Below are 18,323 nucleotides of genomic sequence, written 5' to 3' on the forward strand. Positions count from 1 at the left end.
CGCCTAGAACTGTATTTTAAGCCATAGACCATATATTATAGACTGATAGAGAAGGACACTTGTGTAAAACAGCTTAAAGAGATGACAATCGTGCAAGAGAAGAAAATACCCGTAACTTGCTTCACAGGTTTCCTAGGTGAGTTACCCTAAGAATACCCAATACAACTACCATGACAGAAGGCGACTTGCTGATCTCTGCGTCTTTGCAGGAGCTGTAAGTTCATAGTGGTAACAGTCTTCTACGCACTAGAAACAGACTACGATGGAAGAGTTGACTGAAAAGGTCAATTGCGTTCGTTAGGGGAAAACCTCTACTATATTATCGTTGATACAGCAGTTACCAAAAGACTACAAGGTGGTACTGCTCAAGAACGAATATGGTGATGTAGAAGGTGAGCTAAGTTCAGCCATTCATGCTCTCCAGAAATCTAGCAGTGTGCTGATAAAAAAGGTCATAGTGGACTCGCTGCTGGCCTCGCAGTCGAATATCTCAGGTGTATCGGAAATACTGAACGGATGCTTGTGAGTTGATATTGGGATCTGCGATATGGTTTGCCATACTGAAGGTCTTTATCAGGTGCTGTACGATGGTGGGATTGGTTGAGAATGCTCTCAAGGAGATTAGGGATACCATGCAGCCGGATAGGATCATCATCGAATCTAGGTATGTTGCAGTCAAGTCATTAAATTGCATCCCAAAGATGTGATCTGCAAAATCAAAAAATAGGACAAGTCACTGATATCTCTGCAGTGGATCCGCCTTCCCCGCTACTCTTGCTCTGCAGATACGGCAGCTCGAACCAGAAGGTTTCAAGCTGGACGGCGTAGTCACGGTCGTAGATAGTTTGAATTTCAAAGGTTACGAGGATTCGTCTCCTTCTGCTAAGGTCAGTCTCAACATCTTTTCAATAATATATGTACAGTACGATCCCAAGTATACTATGCTGATATGACATATGACGGGTAGCTACAAGCGAAATTCACCGATTTACTCTTACTCTCCAAACATCATCTTGCTACCGACAGACAAATGGATGATCTGATAGATTCCTTGAATGAGTTGAACGACGAAACGCCCAAAATCAAAATTGGTCCTGCACCTGATAACCCACCTAAACCTGAACTGATCTTTGGACTGGATACCAAATTGTTTGGATTGGTCGAAGGTGAAAAGGAAAGCTGGGATAAGATTGGTGGACGTGCCGGATGGCATGGTGATGAAGTTGAGACGAAGCAGATATATATCGGGAAGAAGGGAAAAGCAAAGAGTAAACATAACCATGAAGAAGGAGAACACTGTGAGGGTTGCGAGGAAGAAGAAGAAGACGAGGAAGAGATACATGAGATACAACCTGTGGATAGAGAGCTGCTAGATAAGGAATTGAGTAAATTGTCTTTCGAGATCTATAGAGGTAAGTACAGTGAAATTTTTCTCTTACGCTTGGAATAGATAATTCAAGGTACGAACTACAGCTTACATTGTACGCCGTGCTGACGACATATTTGCACACAGTGAAGGGGTTAATCCGTCTCCTCTCCGCCGAGCCATCAGGCTACACCACTAACATCCTAAATTACGCTTTCGGTCGGTACGAACTCACACCCATACCGTCTCTGGACGAAGACGACTCCCTTAAGGGGGTCAGTCTAAGATTGACAGTCATGGGCGAGAGAGGGGAGGTAGCTAGAAGAGCAAGGAAGTTGGCTGAAGGGCTCGGTGCGCAAGTAGAGTGATAGGACAGGATAGGACATCAGAGGTCAATGAGGTCGAGGCATTCAGGTGCTCTCATTTTGTCATGGTTACTATCCTCGAGAGTCTATGGCATATCTCGTGAATTGTAGACTCGGAGACCCTTTCATGTAGTCTCCTCTTTCGCTAAGAAGTCAGGCTCAGCGCGCTCCTGTGTTGATACCTGGAAGAACAAAGGATCCACTCATCCGCATTCAAACTCCTCCCGCATTTGAGGTGCACTGCTCACACTGTTGTTGGCTCTCCCCATACGACGACTGGATACTCGATTTGACTTTGTTCTGATTTTGACTTTGATTGATCCATACTGAATCAGGGATGTAAAGATTTGTCATCCTTTACTGATCTATTATCCTGGACTTATTTCTGTCCAAACAAGATGAATCGAAGAATCTCCTTCCCTACGCCATCGACATATCAATCTCATGCTTCCACTCGACCATCATTACTCCGATCAACCCTTCTCGCCTCACTATTCGGTACCAATACCCAGACCGATACCGACCCGCGAGACGAAGAGATACAGAGGCTTAAGCAATTACTCTCGGATACCCAACGTGAAAATGAACGACTGACGAGCGAAAACCAGATTCTGCATTGTAATTTACAGTCCATTCACTCGCCTCGAAGCGATTGGAAGATCTGCGAACATTCTTGGACAAGCCAGAATCTAGCTCATCAATTGAGTGATATGTCCTCGGTAGTTGATATACTCGCTGATGCTCCTCATGGCTTATTGGATACTATCAAATATCTCATCGAAGATTTCGAAAATTCTGTGATAGAGTCTAGAATACGGAACTTCACTTATATTCATACTGACTCAGCCATTGACATCAAGCTACTTAAAGATACCAACAAAGAGGTGTATGCAAATATGGAAAGAGAGTTCCAAACTTCCAAGGTAGAGTCTGAAAAAATACGTAACTTCGTACAAGAGAATGTGATGAATCGATGGACGAGTATCAACGAGAATTATGGAGGTACGAGAGAGAGTTCGGAAATTAGGACTGGTTATGATAAATGGTTTGATTGGGGGTCCTACATGGATTTTAACGATTGTAAACTATGTTTGACCCTGGGAACTAGGATAGAGTTGTATAATCCGCTAGATAGAGCGGATAGAGACAGGATTACCATACCACATTCCTCAGAGGCCAATGACAGGGTCAGGAGGATAATGGATACTTGGAAAGAGTCCTTCGGGGATACTCGTGCCATGAGTCAGAAGGGTGCTCGGCCAGGTGTGTATGATTCCCGGATGTGATAGTAGAATGATATGAAGTTTGTACTGATCTTTCAACTCTGCTTGATCAGAGACCTGCGCCAAGGGATCGAATCTGGTCGGGATAGGCTGCTCTTGCGATTTTGAAACTCTCCTGGCGTTGTCTGACAAACCCGTTCTTCGAGCTGTGACCAAGGTTTCCAGCCGTACGAGTATCTCAAATCCTTCGATGTGACCCTTCGATGTGACAAAAGTCTGCATCAGTCTTGTATCACTTACATACAGTCCCCAATATCGTATGAAATCGAGTAGACCCTTGGTCTCTTACAATTTGTACTGATCAACATGGTGTACCGCTTATCCGATGTTACCTCGGAATCCCTACAAGACAAGCCAACATGTCGACTTGCAACTATCGTTTCTACTTCTCTATCGACTCCAATTCTGATGCCATCCCCAACATCCAGCCAGGCACCCCAAAACTCTGCACTTCCAGGTGAAACCGAGACACGCCCTTACTTGTTGCTCAACAAATTTCTGCTTCATATCATTCCCAAGGAGTAGATGCGAGTGAATGTGGTCTCCCGGACCATGTAGTCGAAATTTGTACTAAACGTAATCATGTCAAGTCCCAACTCTCTCAGATCGATATCAAGAAACAGGCAACGAACTCTGCAGAATGGAAAAACCTTCACAAAGGATGACACCACAAAGGATTGTTGGGATACACAGCTGGGTTCTTCGCTTCTGCCTGCACCTTCAAGTGTGGGTGGGGGTCTACAAAACATGTATATAGCGGGTCAAGCTCGATATATTCTCTTGCGAACCCTGCTGTGCAATATATCACATCGACATTCATCACTGTGTGACACTACCCTTCACAAGTGGCAGCCATACATTCTACTAGTCGAAGACGTATGATTTCTACAACTCTTCGGATGACGACGAGCCGTACGATGATACTTCATCCACATCCTCTGTTGAGACGACTGTTCAAGCTCCCCAATGGCTATCTATGATTCCTCTTCAAAGGGTCCGGACAATCGAAACGCTCTCGCAGGATCCCTCGTGTGACGCAAGAGATAGGGCTTTGAGACAAGAACTCTTGTCTACATGTGTGAGGCGGGATGATTTATCCAAAAAATACTCAGAGTACTACCACTCCATCACTCGGTTGGAGTCCGAACTGAAAGCGGAAAAGGAAGCCGCAGCTTCAGCTGAAGCCGATTCTTCAAGCAAAGGCCCGAAAGCACGATCGAGGTGGGCTATCAAGGAGCCTCTAGGACTAGGTCGTAATAAGAGCGAAAGGTCCGAGCCAAGGTCTGAGCCAAGCAAAGAATCAATCATCAAGAAACTCAAGTATGAACAAGCAGAGATTGATAGTCAGCAAAAAGTCGTGTTTGCCAGCTTTGACCGAATAAATGGGGAAAGCAAACACCTTGCCGACACTTTATGGAACGAGAAGGTCGGTCAATACTCCCAAAACATATCAGATGGTCTCACGGAAGTAAGATACAATTCTTTCAAATCAGACGAGGTGCAAGCGATACCCGATATCAGGAAAGCTATATTAGAAAGCCACAGTTATGACTCGGCTGATAGTCAATGATCCAGAGGAGAGAAACGCTCCATGTTAAAGCAGATGATCAGCCAGAATCGGGCAGTTGAAACATGTGATGAGAGTATGATGATCCGCTCTGAGAGGGTCATACATTCTATCGAGCTCGGCAATTGTGGCTTGGACATAAGTGTGAAACGGGGACAAGTCCAAAATCGATCTTCTCGAGTAACCATTCAACCTCTCGACAAACTCAGGTATCCTGACATCAGCCCCGTTCGGAGATGGGTGTTTGATACGCCTCTGAAAGATGAGAGCGTTGTCCAAAGACTTGCGGAGAAAGGCTATGACAGCAGAGGATGGCCGACCGGAGCTGAAGAACTGGGTGAGAGAGCTGGTGGTATACATCAACCGGGAACGAGCAGACGAATGATCAGTACTTCAGTACGTTTCGAATAAGCCTAAGCATGCAACAAGATGATGTCACATACCTGTGTGTGTGTGTGTGTGTGTGGAGAGAGAGTGAGGTTGTCTGTGCGTTCGCCACCTCGCATCAGCAACATCACACCACCTCGAATCGTCACCTTGCCTCTTCTTTTCTTCTCTCATATCCATACAAAACCTTTCCACGTCTAGACCACATCCTTGGCTCTGATATCCACAACATCATCCCCGTCCTGTTCCGTCCCTCACCCTGCTTAGCATTCCGTCATGCCACATCGGCCCTCGCCTTCTCGACGAAAAGAAATTACTCGATTGTCGATCAACCTCGGTAGATTACCCTTCGAAATCAGTCCCCACATCATAGAGATCATCAAAGCTAAAAGGGATACACCTACCCTCCTTTCGCTCATCCGTACTTGTCGAAGACTCTACCATAATTGTGCGCCTACGCTGTACGAGGATTTAGATATCGCCGACGACAATTATCGAAAGATTCTGTTCGGCTTGGGACCAAACTTCGATGGTCCACCTCTTCCACGTAAAGCGCCTGGACCCACCAACGACAAAGATCCTTTTGCAAGAAAATACAATCTGCTCCGCTGTACTCAGTCACTCACAATCGAAAATGTTGAACCACTTGAAGCTATCTTGGACATCCGATGTGATTTTTGGGATTTAGAACCGGAAGCTACCGATCCGAGCATGGATATTTTCACCGACCTATACACTCTCATCATCGCTCCTATGGTAATCTACGACATTGAAGATGATCCTAAAGAATGGGAAGAGGTGTTCGAAGGTATCTCCAATATCGGTCCCATATTCGGAATCTGCTATCATACCGGTCCTTACCCTAGCGATTGGTGGACCTCGAAAGTCATCAAACAAGGCCTGATAAACGTATCTGGAATGGATCTGTCAATGCATGTTTACGATCTGGACTTTGTATGCGTGGATAAGTACGAAATGGAAAGAATCCAAATATTCTTTTGTCCTCTAAGCAAGATCGACGACAAGAAGTTGAGGAAGAAATATCCTGCGGATCAGCGGTATACTATCCAGGAGTTCATGGTTCGTCATTTTGACAGAAGGAACGAGGAGTAAGTCAACATCCTTCCCAGGTGTTATATCTAGTTACCGTGAAATTCCACTTTCTCCTGTGATTGTTATTTGCACTGACAATTTACGTCTACCGGCTGAATAGCTTCATTGGCGTCAACCCTAGATTGAAGAAGATCGAATTTCACAATGTTATATATTGCGATGATCTTCAAGAATCCAGAAAACAGCCCAAAATAACTCAGTGGCTCACAAGGACTAAGGTAGATGGACAATTTACAGAAGTACCATCATCAATTCCGGATGCCACATCACACGACATTCAAGCTTCTTCGTCTTCAGATGTGATGAAAGGTAAACCTTCCTACATGCCACCCTGGGTGATCAGCTTGTTCGACGACGAGGAAGTGTTGACTCAAATAGACCAGATGGTGGAATTTTGGCCGGCTCGAGAGAATTGTTGTCGAATCTGTTGTAGGAATGGGTATGGGGGATTGCGAGACTGGAAACCAGAAGTGAGTCACCAAATCGTCATTGAAACCACCGGTGTGAACGTTAGTGAACAGAACTGATGTGGAGCTGTCCAGGGAGAATCACAAGTATGATGGAAACCAACCATTTGTTATGCGTACAGTATACTTTTCTCTTAAGATCTTTTGTATACCACATTCTCTCAGGTACCTACCACCTGCTGTGTATGCATCTAGTCCATGTCTAAGGAGAGGAAGTAGCGAATCTGCCTGTTCTGTACAGATCCGAGTCAAACGTGTTGCTAAACCAGCTCTATCTTCGCCTAGGGTCTCTCCTTACAAGGGACTTAGACAATGAGTGGACACCCATCGTGGTCCAATATCCTGAGAAGTCATCATTGAAAACTGATTCATCGTTGGAATCCTTTCTTGCTATACCCTACCATTTTTTGGTGTTGCTGCCGAACAAACAAATCTTGCCTACAATAGTCAGATCTGACCAGAAAAGGTGTGCATCGTCAGCCAAAGTAATCGAAGAGCTCAGTGGTAAATCGTTTTACGACTATTTGAAAGAAGTGATTTTCCAACCACTCAAGATGGATTCGACTTCTTTCGATAAAGGTGGTATAGAGATATCTGGGTATACGACATACCCAGATGATAAGGGGGAAAGACAGGTCAAGGAAGTACCTTATTATCTTGATCAGTGTAGAGCTTGGGATCCAGCTCTGGGATTATTCACCAACGCGACTGATCTGGTGAACTTCATCTACCTGTTTCTTCTCTCCTCCCAGGAGTTAGATCAAACATAACGCTGATGAGGTTATGTGATATGTGCACTATAGCTCAAATGGGTAGAAGCACTTCTTTCTTTCCCTGATTATCCTCTCGCATGCTCCTCCATCGCCACAGAGCATGTAGAAGCTAATGACTATCCCAATCCTAAAGAACTATGCTCTTATGGTCTTGGTTTGACCCAAGTAAGTAGAAATGGGTTACTGTTACATGAACATACGGGTGATCCGTCTGGATTCCACTCCAAGGTTGTTGATTGTCCCGAGCTGAAGATTAGATATGGGATGATGTGTAATGCCATACCGCACGTTGGGGGATGTGGGTTTAGGGATTGGTTGAGAAATACTTTGCTCGATCATTGGACAGGCTACGACTCATTCGATTGGTTCAAGGCCTAGGTATCTAAAGGCAAACGCGGATAAAGGTGAAGTTGAGACGCTGACGAAAAAAAGGGGAATTATTGTCCGTGTAGAATTCTGGATAAAGAGAAAGAAATAGCTCATAAGCCCTCGCCTTCCATCCCTGCTACAGGGGACCAGAAGATCATCGGTAAATACGTTTGTCCAGATTTCCTAACTTGTGATATCAAGGAAACGGATGATCTCCCTGAAAGACCTGAATGTTCTCCAGATGTAATATGGGATCACAAACTGTACGCCGATCAGAAACCTGTATTGGCAAGTATGGGTGAAAACAAGTTTGAAGGTTGTTTCGAAGTCAGACATTGGAATGATGGGAAAATTCAGTATGATACGCCTTTTCAAGTTGAGCTGATGGAGGATGATGAGAAGTTGAAAGTCAGTGGTATTACTGGTGTAGAGCTTGGGCTTAAGGAGGCTGATCATCCCCTCACCTTCGTGAGGGAACAAGCGGCTTAGTGAAATGTGAGGTCTTAGTTGCTGCTCGCTCATGCATTTTGTCGCTGCTCGACGTGCCACATAGGTTTTCTAGAGTGTGAGTAATTGCGATTAGGGATGTTATCGACTAGCGGGATCAAATGCAAATTGTAATCTTGATTACGATTTTCTTCCCCGCTGATACCCGACCGGACATTGGGCAACCCACTTGAATTTCGCGATATTGCTTTGATTCCCCTTCGCATCTCCTTGCATACCCTCCTCCATATTGCACCTAACATAGCATATCTGACATACTGACCATCATGGTCGCCGCTTCCCCTTTTCTTCTTCCTATAACGCGTCCCTGTCCTCGTAGGCTCACTCGATTTTTTCGTCGGCACTATCAATCTCAAGCTAAGACAGTTATACAGGAACTAGATCAGAGGGGTTTCATAGCCGCTTTGACAAGGTGGGTTACATCCTCTACAACGGATCAGATCTTCATAGTCTATCATATAACTAATTTGGACTTTCGTATGTATGATTTGGAATAGTCCCAAATTGCATCAGCATGTCCAGTCTCCCACTACTATCTACGCAGGTGTAGATCCTTCGGCATCTTCTTTACACGTTGGAAACCTCCTACCGCTATTGGGTTTATTACATTTCCAAGCTAAAGGACATCAATCAATATGTCTTGTAGGTCATATTCGCACTGTAACCTACAGCGATACGAGCTAATGTGATTGGTATAGATAGGAGGAGCCACAGGATCGATAGGTGATCCCTCGGGACGATCAACCGAACGAAAAGCCCTCTCCGCCCAGGAACTAGCAGTGAACGTCAGAGGTATAACAAACCAAGTGCACCGATTCTTCGCGACTGGTTCGGCATACTTGCAGAAGCGTGGAGTAGATATAAAAGGGAAAGGAAAAGAAGTTCAGGAGGATATGGGTATAAAACTCGTGGACAATTACGAGTGGACTAAAGACGTTTCATTATTGGATTTCTTGAGGGGTCCAGGTAAATTATCGAGAGTGGGCGTGATGCTCTCGAGGGATAGGTGAGCTCTCTTGTCTTTGTCTCTGCTTTTCATTTTCATCAGGTCCAATGATCCAATGATAATTTGGTTAATTGTCAATTCTGACTGATATGTGTTCTCCTTGGATGATTTTAGTGTAAAGAATCGTCTGACCTCCGACTCTGGAATTTCCTACACCGAATTCACCTACCAATTACTACAAGCCTATGATTTCTCTCATCTATGGAAAGAGTACGGATGTAAGATCCAAATGGGTGGATCGGACCAATGGGGAAATATTGTCTCGGGGATTGACCTAATCAAGAGATCTCAATCGCAGATACAGGTACAGCAGCAGCAGCATAACGAAGATTCATTTTCGAGCGAAGCGAGTGACACAGGACTGGTGGGAGAGGAAGAGGAAGTGGAGGCGTATGGATTGACGATACCGCTTTTGACTACCAGTACAGGAGAGAAATTTGGGAAATCCGCTGGGAACGCTGTGTGGTTGGATGAGAGGAGGACTAGTCCGGCGGAATTTTATCAGGTGAGTGGGTCAAAGGTGTATGGAGAGTTTGAACTCGAAGAAGATAAGAAGCTTGTCCAACAGGTTGTGGGTTGTGAATTTCGACTGATCTGCCTGTGCATAGTTCTTCCTTCGTACGACGGATGAAGATGTTGCGAAGTACTTGAAGTTGTTCACTTTCTTACCTATCGAAGAAATCGACAGTATGATGGCCGAGCATGAGGTGAGTCGTCAGATCATGAAAATTAAGATTCCAAATGGATATCTGATCGTTTGCTGTATACAGAAATCAAAATCAGCAAGGAAACCTCAAAAGTTGTTAGCATCAGAAGTGACCGAGCTAGTCCATGGTGGTGAGTATGAACCCCAGATATCACATCTCAGTCAAAGACAGTCATTAACTCTATTCCATTTGTTTATTTTCAGCCGACGGTCTTTCCAAAGCCTTACTAGCTACCGAGATCCTCTACCCCTCCACCAAACCCACCATCTCCTCAGGCATGTCCTCAATATACAAAACCCTCAAATCGTCCGACGTCCTAGCTGCTTTCGAAGGTGATTCTCGATTTCATAAAATCCCTTTCTCCGAGATCAAGGATAAACCGATATCCAAGCTCTGTGTGATATATGGATTATGTAAATCCCGTGGGGAAGCTTCCAAAGCTATATCATCAGGGAGTTTGACGTTTAACGATAGGAGGATTAATGATCCGAGGGATGAAATTAGGAGAAGCCAATTGATCGATGGGAAGATTGCGATTGTCAAAATAGGGAATAAAAGACAATTGATCTTTTATCTAGAATAAGGAATGCACACATATATCTGAGTACGGAGGGGATATAGCCAATTCCCCATGACGAAGGATATAATGCAAGGAGAGTATAGGTGGGAAGAATGATAGATCAAGTGGATGATCTGTCGTCGCTTGATGAGAGGGATGAGCAAGACACGGTTACGATATCAACGTGCATAGCTAGATCCTTATATCATCTTTTAGACGGATCATCAATATTTCATATGTTATATATCATGCATTACAGATCCCCAACTCATATCAATTATTAATACCATAAATACCATTTACTCGAGATTATAGAACTGTTCAAAGATATCTACACCAACCAGAGACCATCCGTTCAACCGACTCATGCCATCCATCCATGACTACTCCATCCCTGTAAATTACCAGGTGCACCCATCGTTCCAAATCCATTCTGACTATTTGCTCCATTGTTATTATTCGACTCATTTTGATTTTGATTTTGATTTTGCTGAGATGGATGTGGTGTCTGAATAGGAAGATTAGGTTGGATTGGTGTACCAGTATTTGCATTTGTACCTTGCTGTGGTTGCTGTGCATTTGTGGATGCGGACGCACCATCCCATCCGAAACCGAATACTCTCGATAAGAAATCATCCGGTGCTTGAGGCAATGTAGGGGGATTGGTATTACTTTGAGTCTGGGCCGAAGGGAAATAATTACTTAACATCGATTGAACAGCTGGATCCAAATTGCCCGAACCACTGCCGTTCAAGTTCCGGTTCGTCCCATTGGTGTTCAGGTTATTCATCATATCGAAGGAAGGGAAAGTCGAAAAGTTATTCGAAGACGTATCGATAGGGAATGTAAATGGATTGGTATTCAGGTTACCAGTGAGTAAAGGGTTATATCCATTTTGCTGCTGTTGTTGCTGTTGTGAAGCGGCTTGGTGAGGTTGGATGTTGGCTTGTTGTGGTTGAGGTGGAGGAGGCCCAGTCGCATGAGTGATAGTAGGTTGAACAGGATTGAAGGGCATCGGATAAGCATCAAATACAGGTCGTTCACTCTCCTTATGTTGTTGTGAATTACCATGATCGCTATTTTGAGGTGACTGCGATACGTGTCTGTTAAGATCCGGTGTGGTTGAGGTCATTGACGTATTGGGTGAATCAGCTTCAAGTTGCGCTTGACGAATCAACTTCTTGACGGCTCTCTGTAATCCCCCGGACTCTTCATCGTCAACATCATCCGGGTCTTTCCGTTTGCCAAGGGACGACCCGGGTGTTTGGCGTCGATCTTCCACTTCGGCTGTAGTATCATATTGTCAGTTAGTGACATCTTGGGGGAGGCCTACTTGACTCACCTAAAAGTAGATCCATAACTCGTACAGCTGCTCTAGCAGGATGAGACACGTCCATTATACCTCTACAAGGGTATCTATCGATCAGCTAGATATCGGGGTAAAATAGATGAACCTGGTGGTTTGATTGAGTACTCACCTCATCTGATCCAATGCACCTTTGACTTCCGAAATCTTAGCATCGGTCTCACGAGAATACATCTGTCTTCGAGGTGTTCGCTGAGGATAACCAAGATCAGCTGACTCCTCAAAACACGCTTTTCGGATTGAACTCACGAGCAGATCGATGATCACCACCAGACCGGATACGGATACTATGGGAATTGACGACCATCAGTCTCTGAAAGGATCTAAAGGGTTTGTTTTGTTTCATTTGCTCACCATAGAAAAGGGGTAACCTGAGTGATGGAACACGAAATCAGCATATCATGTCTAATGAAGTACGGTTATCCCTAGCAAGGGACAATTACGTACCACCACTTTTCCAAGAATGAAGCTGTTCCATCAGCGTCCGACATCATCCTCAAGCTTGCTCTAGCGGCTCGTATACACTGTTCCTTCGAGTAAGCGAACCTACCGACAAAGGTAATGTCAGCATTCTACAGCGAGAAAAGTGTGATCAGTTGGAAATGTAAAGCAACGCGATCACTCACCTTTCATCCTCATATCCTCTGGACAACCAAGGTCTATGTAATCTCATCATTCTCGAGTGAATAGCCAAATTGAGCATGATCTTCTCATAGTACCGCACGAGAGCTTTGGGATCTTGCGAGGGTGGTCCCTTGGTGTTAGGATCGGGTTGAAAGAACTCGGGCAGCTCCATCATTGCTTTTCGTAATTCTCCGTCCACTATTAAGATCACGGGACGTCAGCAGGAATGCAAATGAACACAGAGATTAGAACTGTAAGACCGCCTCTACGTACCACTCAGACTATTCATGAAAACCTGAAATCAGCTTTTCGACTTTCTCTCATTGGACCTATCGAAGTTTCTGAACTCACATGAATGAATATGGTGGATGATGATTGTTGTTAGCCTGCCAAATCTGCCTTTGAGTGATCTCGGCGAACTTCAATCGAGCAAGTTGGAATGACATGCCCGTTCGGACAGATATAGGTTGAGGTTTGAATGGTTGATCGTCGATTATATCTTCATCTTCGATATTCGCTGGCAATGCGGTTTTGACTGAATGGAAGATCAATCCATATCAGCATTATACGTTTGTAGCGAAGCAAGAGTACGTGAACACTTACTTTGATCAGGTTGGATACTACGTACCACAAGGACTGTATATCAGCAACCACGAAAGGAACCCCAAGGTATTGTTTGCAGTGAAATTTCCACTCGCCTGCAAGAAAAGTTGTAGCTTGGTGCCAACTGCCAATCCAAAAACACCAAATTCCACCAAATCCTCCTCCCTACTTCCCTTTGAATCAGACTCTCCCATCTACCCGTCCACATGGGTAGCGGTTTCCCATCTACCGCTTGTTGCTCTGCACCTAATCGTGACAAACCTAATCCTTGTGCCATCTGCAAAAATGCGAGATTAGCAATGGTGCGGTCGTCGGAGTAGATGATACGGCAACTTACTTTGATAGCTGCACCGAGCAATGCCCAAGCTGCATCCGCTCTATCCCGATTGTTCTAAGCGATCAGAGTAAGTCAGCGAAGCTCAGTCGGCTGGCACTAGATAGCTCACCATGAATACACCCAACAGGATTATACACTGCAAAGCTTCCATTGTATGACTTCCGACGAAATCAGCTGCCCACAGTGCCTATGCAAAAGACAACCTATCAGCTATTCTTTCATATTACAAATGCAGGAAGACGTACACTTCTGGCCGCATTGAACCATGTGTCAGGCAAAGAATGAGCTTCCTCAACCGTAAAGTGTTTACTAATCTCCGACTGGTCCATGAACGTCAAACCGAGCTGTGAAACACGCGTACATCAGGACCACAAGTAGATATAGGAATGTGAGAGCTAAAGACAACTTACTGTACAGACCGTCAAATACAATCCTAAGAAGGGCAGAGCGATCTCATGTGCAACTCGTTCCGGAGGTAGGGACCATAGATCGTTACATTGTCTTAAAAAAGTTGGCACATGAATACCTGGATATCATGAATGGAGATGAGCACAAAAGTATCAAACAGAGAGGATATGACTACTCACATCGATGCAACCAATCTACCTTTTCCAGATACTATCGAGGAAACAAGACATATATCAGTCATCTTCTATTCTCACTATTATCGTTTGAAAAAAAAAAAAAACGACCAAACTACTTACCGCTTTCACCAGAACCTCTCCTCGCTGTCTGGAAGGTAACAATCTCGTCAAAGCAATAATGGCCACATCGGTTTTCCTATAGAATAAGTCGAAAATATCCGTCGGACCTAAAAGTTCCAACAACTGATCTATCTTTTGAGCTCTTTCTTCTATTGATAATCTCGACGGTTCACCTCCTTCGGGCGTGACACCGGGGGTCTGATTAACGGGGTATGAACCTATCCTCCTAAGTCCCAACGAATCGTTCGATCTTGTCTGTTCTAATGGAGGTAGATGTAAACTTCCCAGAGGCGGTGGAGAAAGTGTAAGAGGTACCTGTTGAGGAACGATCGATTTCGCAAGGTGATAATCGTTATTGGGTGCTGGACGAGATACGGAAGATAACCTTGATCCGAAATGAGGCATGGAATGGGAACCGTCTGCTCTCGATCGACCGAATGCGAGATGCTCCAATGTCAAGGCTGCTCCCTCCGTGTCGTCTACAGTCTCTTCCTCCGTTAATGCCTGGGACGAGCCTCCGCCAGGACCTGAAGGAACAGGAATTTTGGTCGAGTTGCTCCGCTTTGGGAGCTTTGGGGTCGAGGACGATCCTTCCTCGCCTTCTCTGAGGATGTTGAGGAAATGATCTAGATCCGACGATCGTAAGGCACCATTCTTGACTAATGCCGCTTCCAATGCGTCCAATCGATGGGCGATGACTGCTAATTCGGATGTCGTAGCGAAGTTGTTTCTGATCGAGGTGTCGAGGCCCAGGATAGAGGTCAGCTGATTTCTTCTCTAAATAGGACTGTAGCTTTCAGATACTAACGGTGATGCCACGACGTTCTTCTCTGCCTAAAATGTGATCATTGCGATTTCAGCTCAAATCCTTGAAATCGAGATACGACATTCACTTACCATTCCCACTTCATGACACCTCGCCTGATCATTCCTCAATATACATGGCCCTGTTGACAGTATCACATGTAAAAATCAGCAAAGTGCTAATAAGGTTTCTGAACGGGACCGATCTTCGCCGAGTAACTCCGTTTGTTCATCTCCACTTACCACAAGGAAATCTACACGACATCGATAACATCAACGTCAGCCATGACATCAAAGCACCACATGGAAGGATGAAGAGGAGTAGGTTTAAAGGAGAGAGATTCACTTCTTATCACATTTTATCTTTCTTCTCCTACATTCCGAACAGCTCTGTACGACCCTCCTTCTCGTCGCATGTGGTTTCCTCTCTTTCTTCTTCTCGTTGGTATTCGTCTGCGGACTTGGTATAGCATCGAGTGTCTCCTCATCTTCGTCATCTGATACTCCCGCAAGTACAGAATCTGCATTCTCAGGTGTCTGAGTCTGTGAGGGTGACTGATTATGCGATTCGTCCTTGATGTGAAGTAGTTGTGGGAACGGCGGTAGGTGAGTGACTGACCGAGGTAAAGGTGGATACATCGACGGTGGGGGTCGGGAGGACGGCATGGTGTATGTTGCTCTGAAAAATGGCTGTAGCTATATCATGAATGATTTGGTGTATGAGGTATGAGATGAAGGTTGGTTGATGGATGACTTGTGATCAAGGAAGGATCAAGGATGAAAGAAAGGTGACGATGATTGAGTTAATCTTATTTTCGTGCAAAGAGAGAGAGGCGTGAATATTGAGTTGGGTATGGATATGGAGGCGGACATGACCGAGAAAGGGAAAAAAGCGAGTACTGTAGATCCAAATAAGAGTATAAGAGTATAAGAGTATATTGCCCGTTCAGGAAATACTTCATCGCTATAGGTTATCTCCGAAAATCGGCATTGGATCGGAGATCCCACAAGATCGACAGCGCAGCATCAGCATCAGGAACATTACGAGTATACTCTAGTGCATGCAACAATTATAACCCATCACACAAATCTACAGACCAGACGACTCTACACAGCATACAGTGAACATACAGATCATCTCTACTTCCCAAGAACGATCAAATGCAAATTATCCAACAGTCCTACAGATATTCTCTACCGATAAGCAAGGGCATGTATACCCGTCTCCATCTTCTTATTCCCCTTGGATCACAACTTAGATCATCTACCATACCTCGATGACCAGGTCCCTGCAGTGGTATCTATTATTCATGTACACTAAATACCATACTATTTCATCCATCGGCGACAACGTGCACCTACTTCACTCTTTCTACTTTTCTTCCCTTAATAATCCTCCTTCGTCCTCATCGACCAACAACTCTTGTTCCACTCTAACCCTCAACTCCATCATCTTCTCCATCTCCCCAATCACCCCTCGCACATCCCTCACATGATACAGTATAGGTGGATAAGACGGTCGAGAGGTATGTACGTCATAATGATCTCTTATGACTTTAGCCAAATCTTCATTCTTCCCTATTTCCACTAAACCTGTACCAACGAACGCCTCCCCTGAATTTGCAGCGGGGTCGACGACTGCTCCGGTGGTCTTTCGGATGGGTACAAAATGGATAGTCGAAGCTTGTAAGAGATTATGAGGTATATAACCTCTTGAAGGCCTTTCTCGAGGTGACACCGTCTCTATCCTCAGTTTCGTATTCATACTTCTAGATTGAGGAATCGAATCAAGTAAATTGAATAAAGTAGAATCGAATGCCCAATATAAATCCGTATCTATCTCTTGACCTAAATCAAGAGTGATTAATCTAGCATTGAAATATCGAGAGAATATTAATGGGTATAAATTGAGTTTACGTTCAGCCTTGACACGTCTGGTGCGGTGTAGATGATCGTCATCATGGGAAATCTCATTGGATAGGATGGTAAGTTGATTGAGGGATGTGATGAATTTGAAGGGAAGATGTATGGTCTCGAGATTAGGGAATAAACATAGAATACCATCATCCGGATGATTGTCGATACGTTTATCGTTCTCAGATGATAATTGTGACTGTATGGGTCCGTTGAGAGTTTGGATTTGGGTTTGCTGAGAACGATCAATTCGTATATCATTTTGTATATCTGGATCAAGTTCCGACAGGTATTCTAATACTTGTAAATCACATATCGTCAATTCCCTTACCAGTGCCAAAGCATCCTTCTTCCTTCCACTTCCATCGTCGTACCCTTCTAAGATACCTCGTATGTTCCCTTCATTAAGATATAGGGTGTGATATAGTCCAGGGACCAAGTCGTCGTAGAAGGTCTTGGAAACTCGAAGTAAGACTGTTGGAATGAGGATACGTAGGATATCCAGTAAGAGGGGATGAACGGCCGAGAGGGTGGAGAGGGTCGTATCACTAGTGAGAACGTTGTGAGTTGAATTTGATAGAGTTGGCGCAGGAGAAGGGGAAGAGAGAGGTATTGGTTCTGGGTTTTGTGTCGTGGCCATGGTGCTTGTCTGTCGTGATTGGCTTGAACTCTAGATCTACCGCTGTAAAAGATATATATATATAGACGAATAGTAGATGGGTAGGTATAGATTGAAAGATAAGATCCAATGTGATTACTCGTATGTCAGGTCACTGAAGAGAATCATAACCAAATAGTACGAGAAAGATATGAACGACAGCTGACCATCCTTCTTCCCCTCCAACGAAAATAGAGGTGGCGATCACCATCACCATCATCATCACAGCATCTGAATTTGGTATCTTACTCAATGAAAATTTTGTGAGACACAAAGATAAGCAATTCACGTCATTCGACCAATGAACTGCGTTTAAACTTTACGTGCTGCCGAATCAGCTGGGTAAAGATTAGTGATCACATCCAGGTGAATCAGGTTTTCATGTGAGAAGTCTAATCTGAAACCAACGACCGGAACGCAGATAGAATGGAGAAAGCTAAGAGATGGGATCTATTGTGATTTGAGCTTTACCAGATGGCATCAATAGACTACACAGTCTGATACGTCAAAAGGCATAGATAGGTACAGGAGATATCATCAGTGGTATATACCAAGTCCCACCGTATGCATGGATGAGTACAGTATTGTACGACTGCACCATGGTATCGAATATCTCGTTTTTGGCTATTAACAGACCACTGTCATCGCGGCGAGTACCTGTGCGGTCATGTACTGACATCTCAACCAAAGTCACTCGCGTCTGCCGACGGTGATATGGTGATGACATGCAACACGATGACAAAAGAGTAATGACGACCATGAGGTACTCGACACCTATCCACTGTTATACATATCAACGCATTTAATAGAGCGTACACGAAGAGTACTACTGCCTGCAATGTAT

The 18,323-nt window shown here is 44.5% G+C and overlaps 8 protein-coding genes across 8 annotated transcripts; 6 read left to right on the forward strand and 2 right to left on the reverse strand.

Moving 5' to 3' along the window:
* Positions 1 to 81: 81 nt before the first annotated feature.
* On the forward strand, positions 82 to 1,734 carry I203_106909 (uncharacterized protein; the record flags this gene model as incomplete). The annotated part of the gene is made up of 7 exons (XM_065518095.1): positions 82 to 111; positions 302 to 392; positions 459 to 522; positions 578 to 664; positions 752 to 887; positions 968 to 1,412; positions 1,514 to 1,734. The coding sequence occupies 7 exons, from the start codon at positions 82 to 84 to the stop codon at positions 1,732 to 1,734; spliced, it is 1,074 nt and encodes a 357-aa protein (XP_065372825.1).
* A 395-nt stretch (positions 1,735 to 2,129) lies between these two features.
* Positions 2,130 to 3,210, forward strand: I203_106910 (uncharacterized protein; the record flags this gene model as incomplete). The annotated part of the gene is made up of 2 exons (XM_019151610.1): positions 2,130 to 2,994; positions 3,068 to 3,210. The coding sequence occupies 2 exons, from the start codon at positions 2,130 to 2,132 to the stop codon at positions 3,208 to 3,210; spliced, it is 1,008 nt and encodes a 335-aa protein (XP_018999064.1).
* Positions 3,211 to 3,596: 386 nt separating this feature from the next.
* Positions 3,597 to 4,584, forward strand: I203_106911 (uncharacterized protein; the record flags this gene model as incomplete). The annotated part of the gene is made up of 2 exons (XM_019151609.1): positions 3,597 to 3,740; positions 3,883 to 4,584. The coding sequence occupies 2 exons, from the start codon at positions 3,597 to 3,599 to the stop codon at positions 4,582 to 4,584; spliced, it is 846 nt and encodes a 281-aa protein (XP_018999063.1).
* A 660-nt stretch (positions 4,585 to 5,244) lies between these two features.
* I203_106912 (uncharacterized protein) lies at positions 5,245 to 6,608 on the forward strand (the record flags this gene model as incomplete). The annotated part of the gene is made up of 2 exons (XM_019151769.1): positions 5,245 to 6,077; positions 6,182 to 6,608. 2 exons carry the CDS (start codon positions 5,245 to 5,247, stop codon positions 6,606 to 6,608), a joined length of 1,260 nt encoding a protein of 419 aa, XP_018998927.1.
* Positions 6,609 to 7,102: 494 nt separating this feature from the next.
* Positions 7,103 to 8,179, forward strand: I203_106913 (uncharacterized protein; the record flags this gene model as incomplete). The annotated part of the gene is made up of 3 exons (XM_065518096.1): positions 7,103 to 7,264; positions 7,352 to 7,486; positions 7,754 to 8,179. 3 exons carry the CDS (start codon positions 7,103 to 7,105, stop codon positions 8,177 to 8,179), a joined length of 723 nt encoding a protein of 240 aa, XP_065372826.1.
* A 284-nt stretch (positions 8,180 to 8,463) lies between these two features.
* Positions 8,464 to 10,493, forward strand: I203_106914 (tyrosine-tRNA ligase; the record flags this gene model as incomplete). The annotated part of the gene is made up of 7 exons (XM_065518097.1): positions 8,464 to 8,609; positions 8,695 to 8,839; positions 8,896 to 9,203; positions 9,318 to 9,708; positions 9,812 to 9,910; positions 9,974 to 10,040; positions 10,114 to 10,493. 7 exons carry the CDS (start codon positions 8,464 to 8,466, stop codon positions 10,491 to 10,493), a joined length of 1,536 nt encoding a protein of 511 aa, XP_065372827.1.
* Positions 10,494 to 10,833: 340 nt separating this feature from the next.
* Positions 10,834 to 15,573, reverse strand: I203_106915 (uncharacterized protein; the record flags this gene model as incomplete). Its single annotated transcript, XM_065518098.1, has 21 exons — positions 10,834 to 11,756; positions 11,812 to 11,873; positions 11,948 to 12,027; positions 12,085 to 12,122; positions 12,190 to 12,206; positions 12,283 to 12,381; positions 12,462 to 12,657; positions 12,733 to 12,740; positions 12,811 to 12,994; positions 13,063 to 13,079; positions 13,158 to 13,339; positions 13,400 to 13,453; positions 13,509 to 13,586; positions 13,645 to 13,743; positions 13,810 to 13,925; positions 13,987 to 14,017; positions 14,104 to 14,833; positions 14,912 to 14,937; positions 15,001 to 15,050; positions 15,151 to 15,161; positions 15,254 to 15,573. The coding sequence occupies 21 exons, from the start codon at positions 15,571 to 15,573 to the stop codon at positions 10,834 to 10,836; spliced, it is 3,321 nt and encodes a 1,106-aa protein (XP_065372828.1).
* Positions 15,574 to 16,279: 706 nt separating this feature from the next.
* Positions 16,280 to 17,461, reverse strand: I203_106916 (uncharacterized protein; the record flags this gene model as incomplete). The annotated part of the gene is made up of 1 exon (XM_019151581.1): positions 16,280 to 17,461. One exon carries the CDS (start codon positions 17,459 to 17,461, stop codon positions 16,280 to 16,282), a length of 1,182 nt encoding a protein of 393 aa, XP_018999088.1.
* Between the last annotated feature and the right edge of the window lie 862 nt (positions 17,462 to 18,323).

The sequence above is a fragment of the Kwoniella mangroviensis genome, chromosome 2 (assembly GCF_000507465.2).
Source record: "Kwoniella mangroviensis CBS 8507 chromosome 2, whole genome shotgun sequence".
NCBI lineage: Eukaryota > Fungi > Basidiomycota > Tremellomycetes > Tremellales > Cryptococcaceae > Kwoniella > Kwoniella mangrovensis.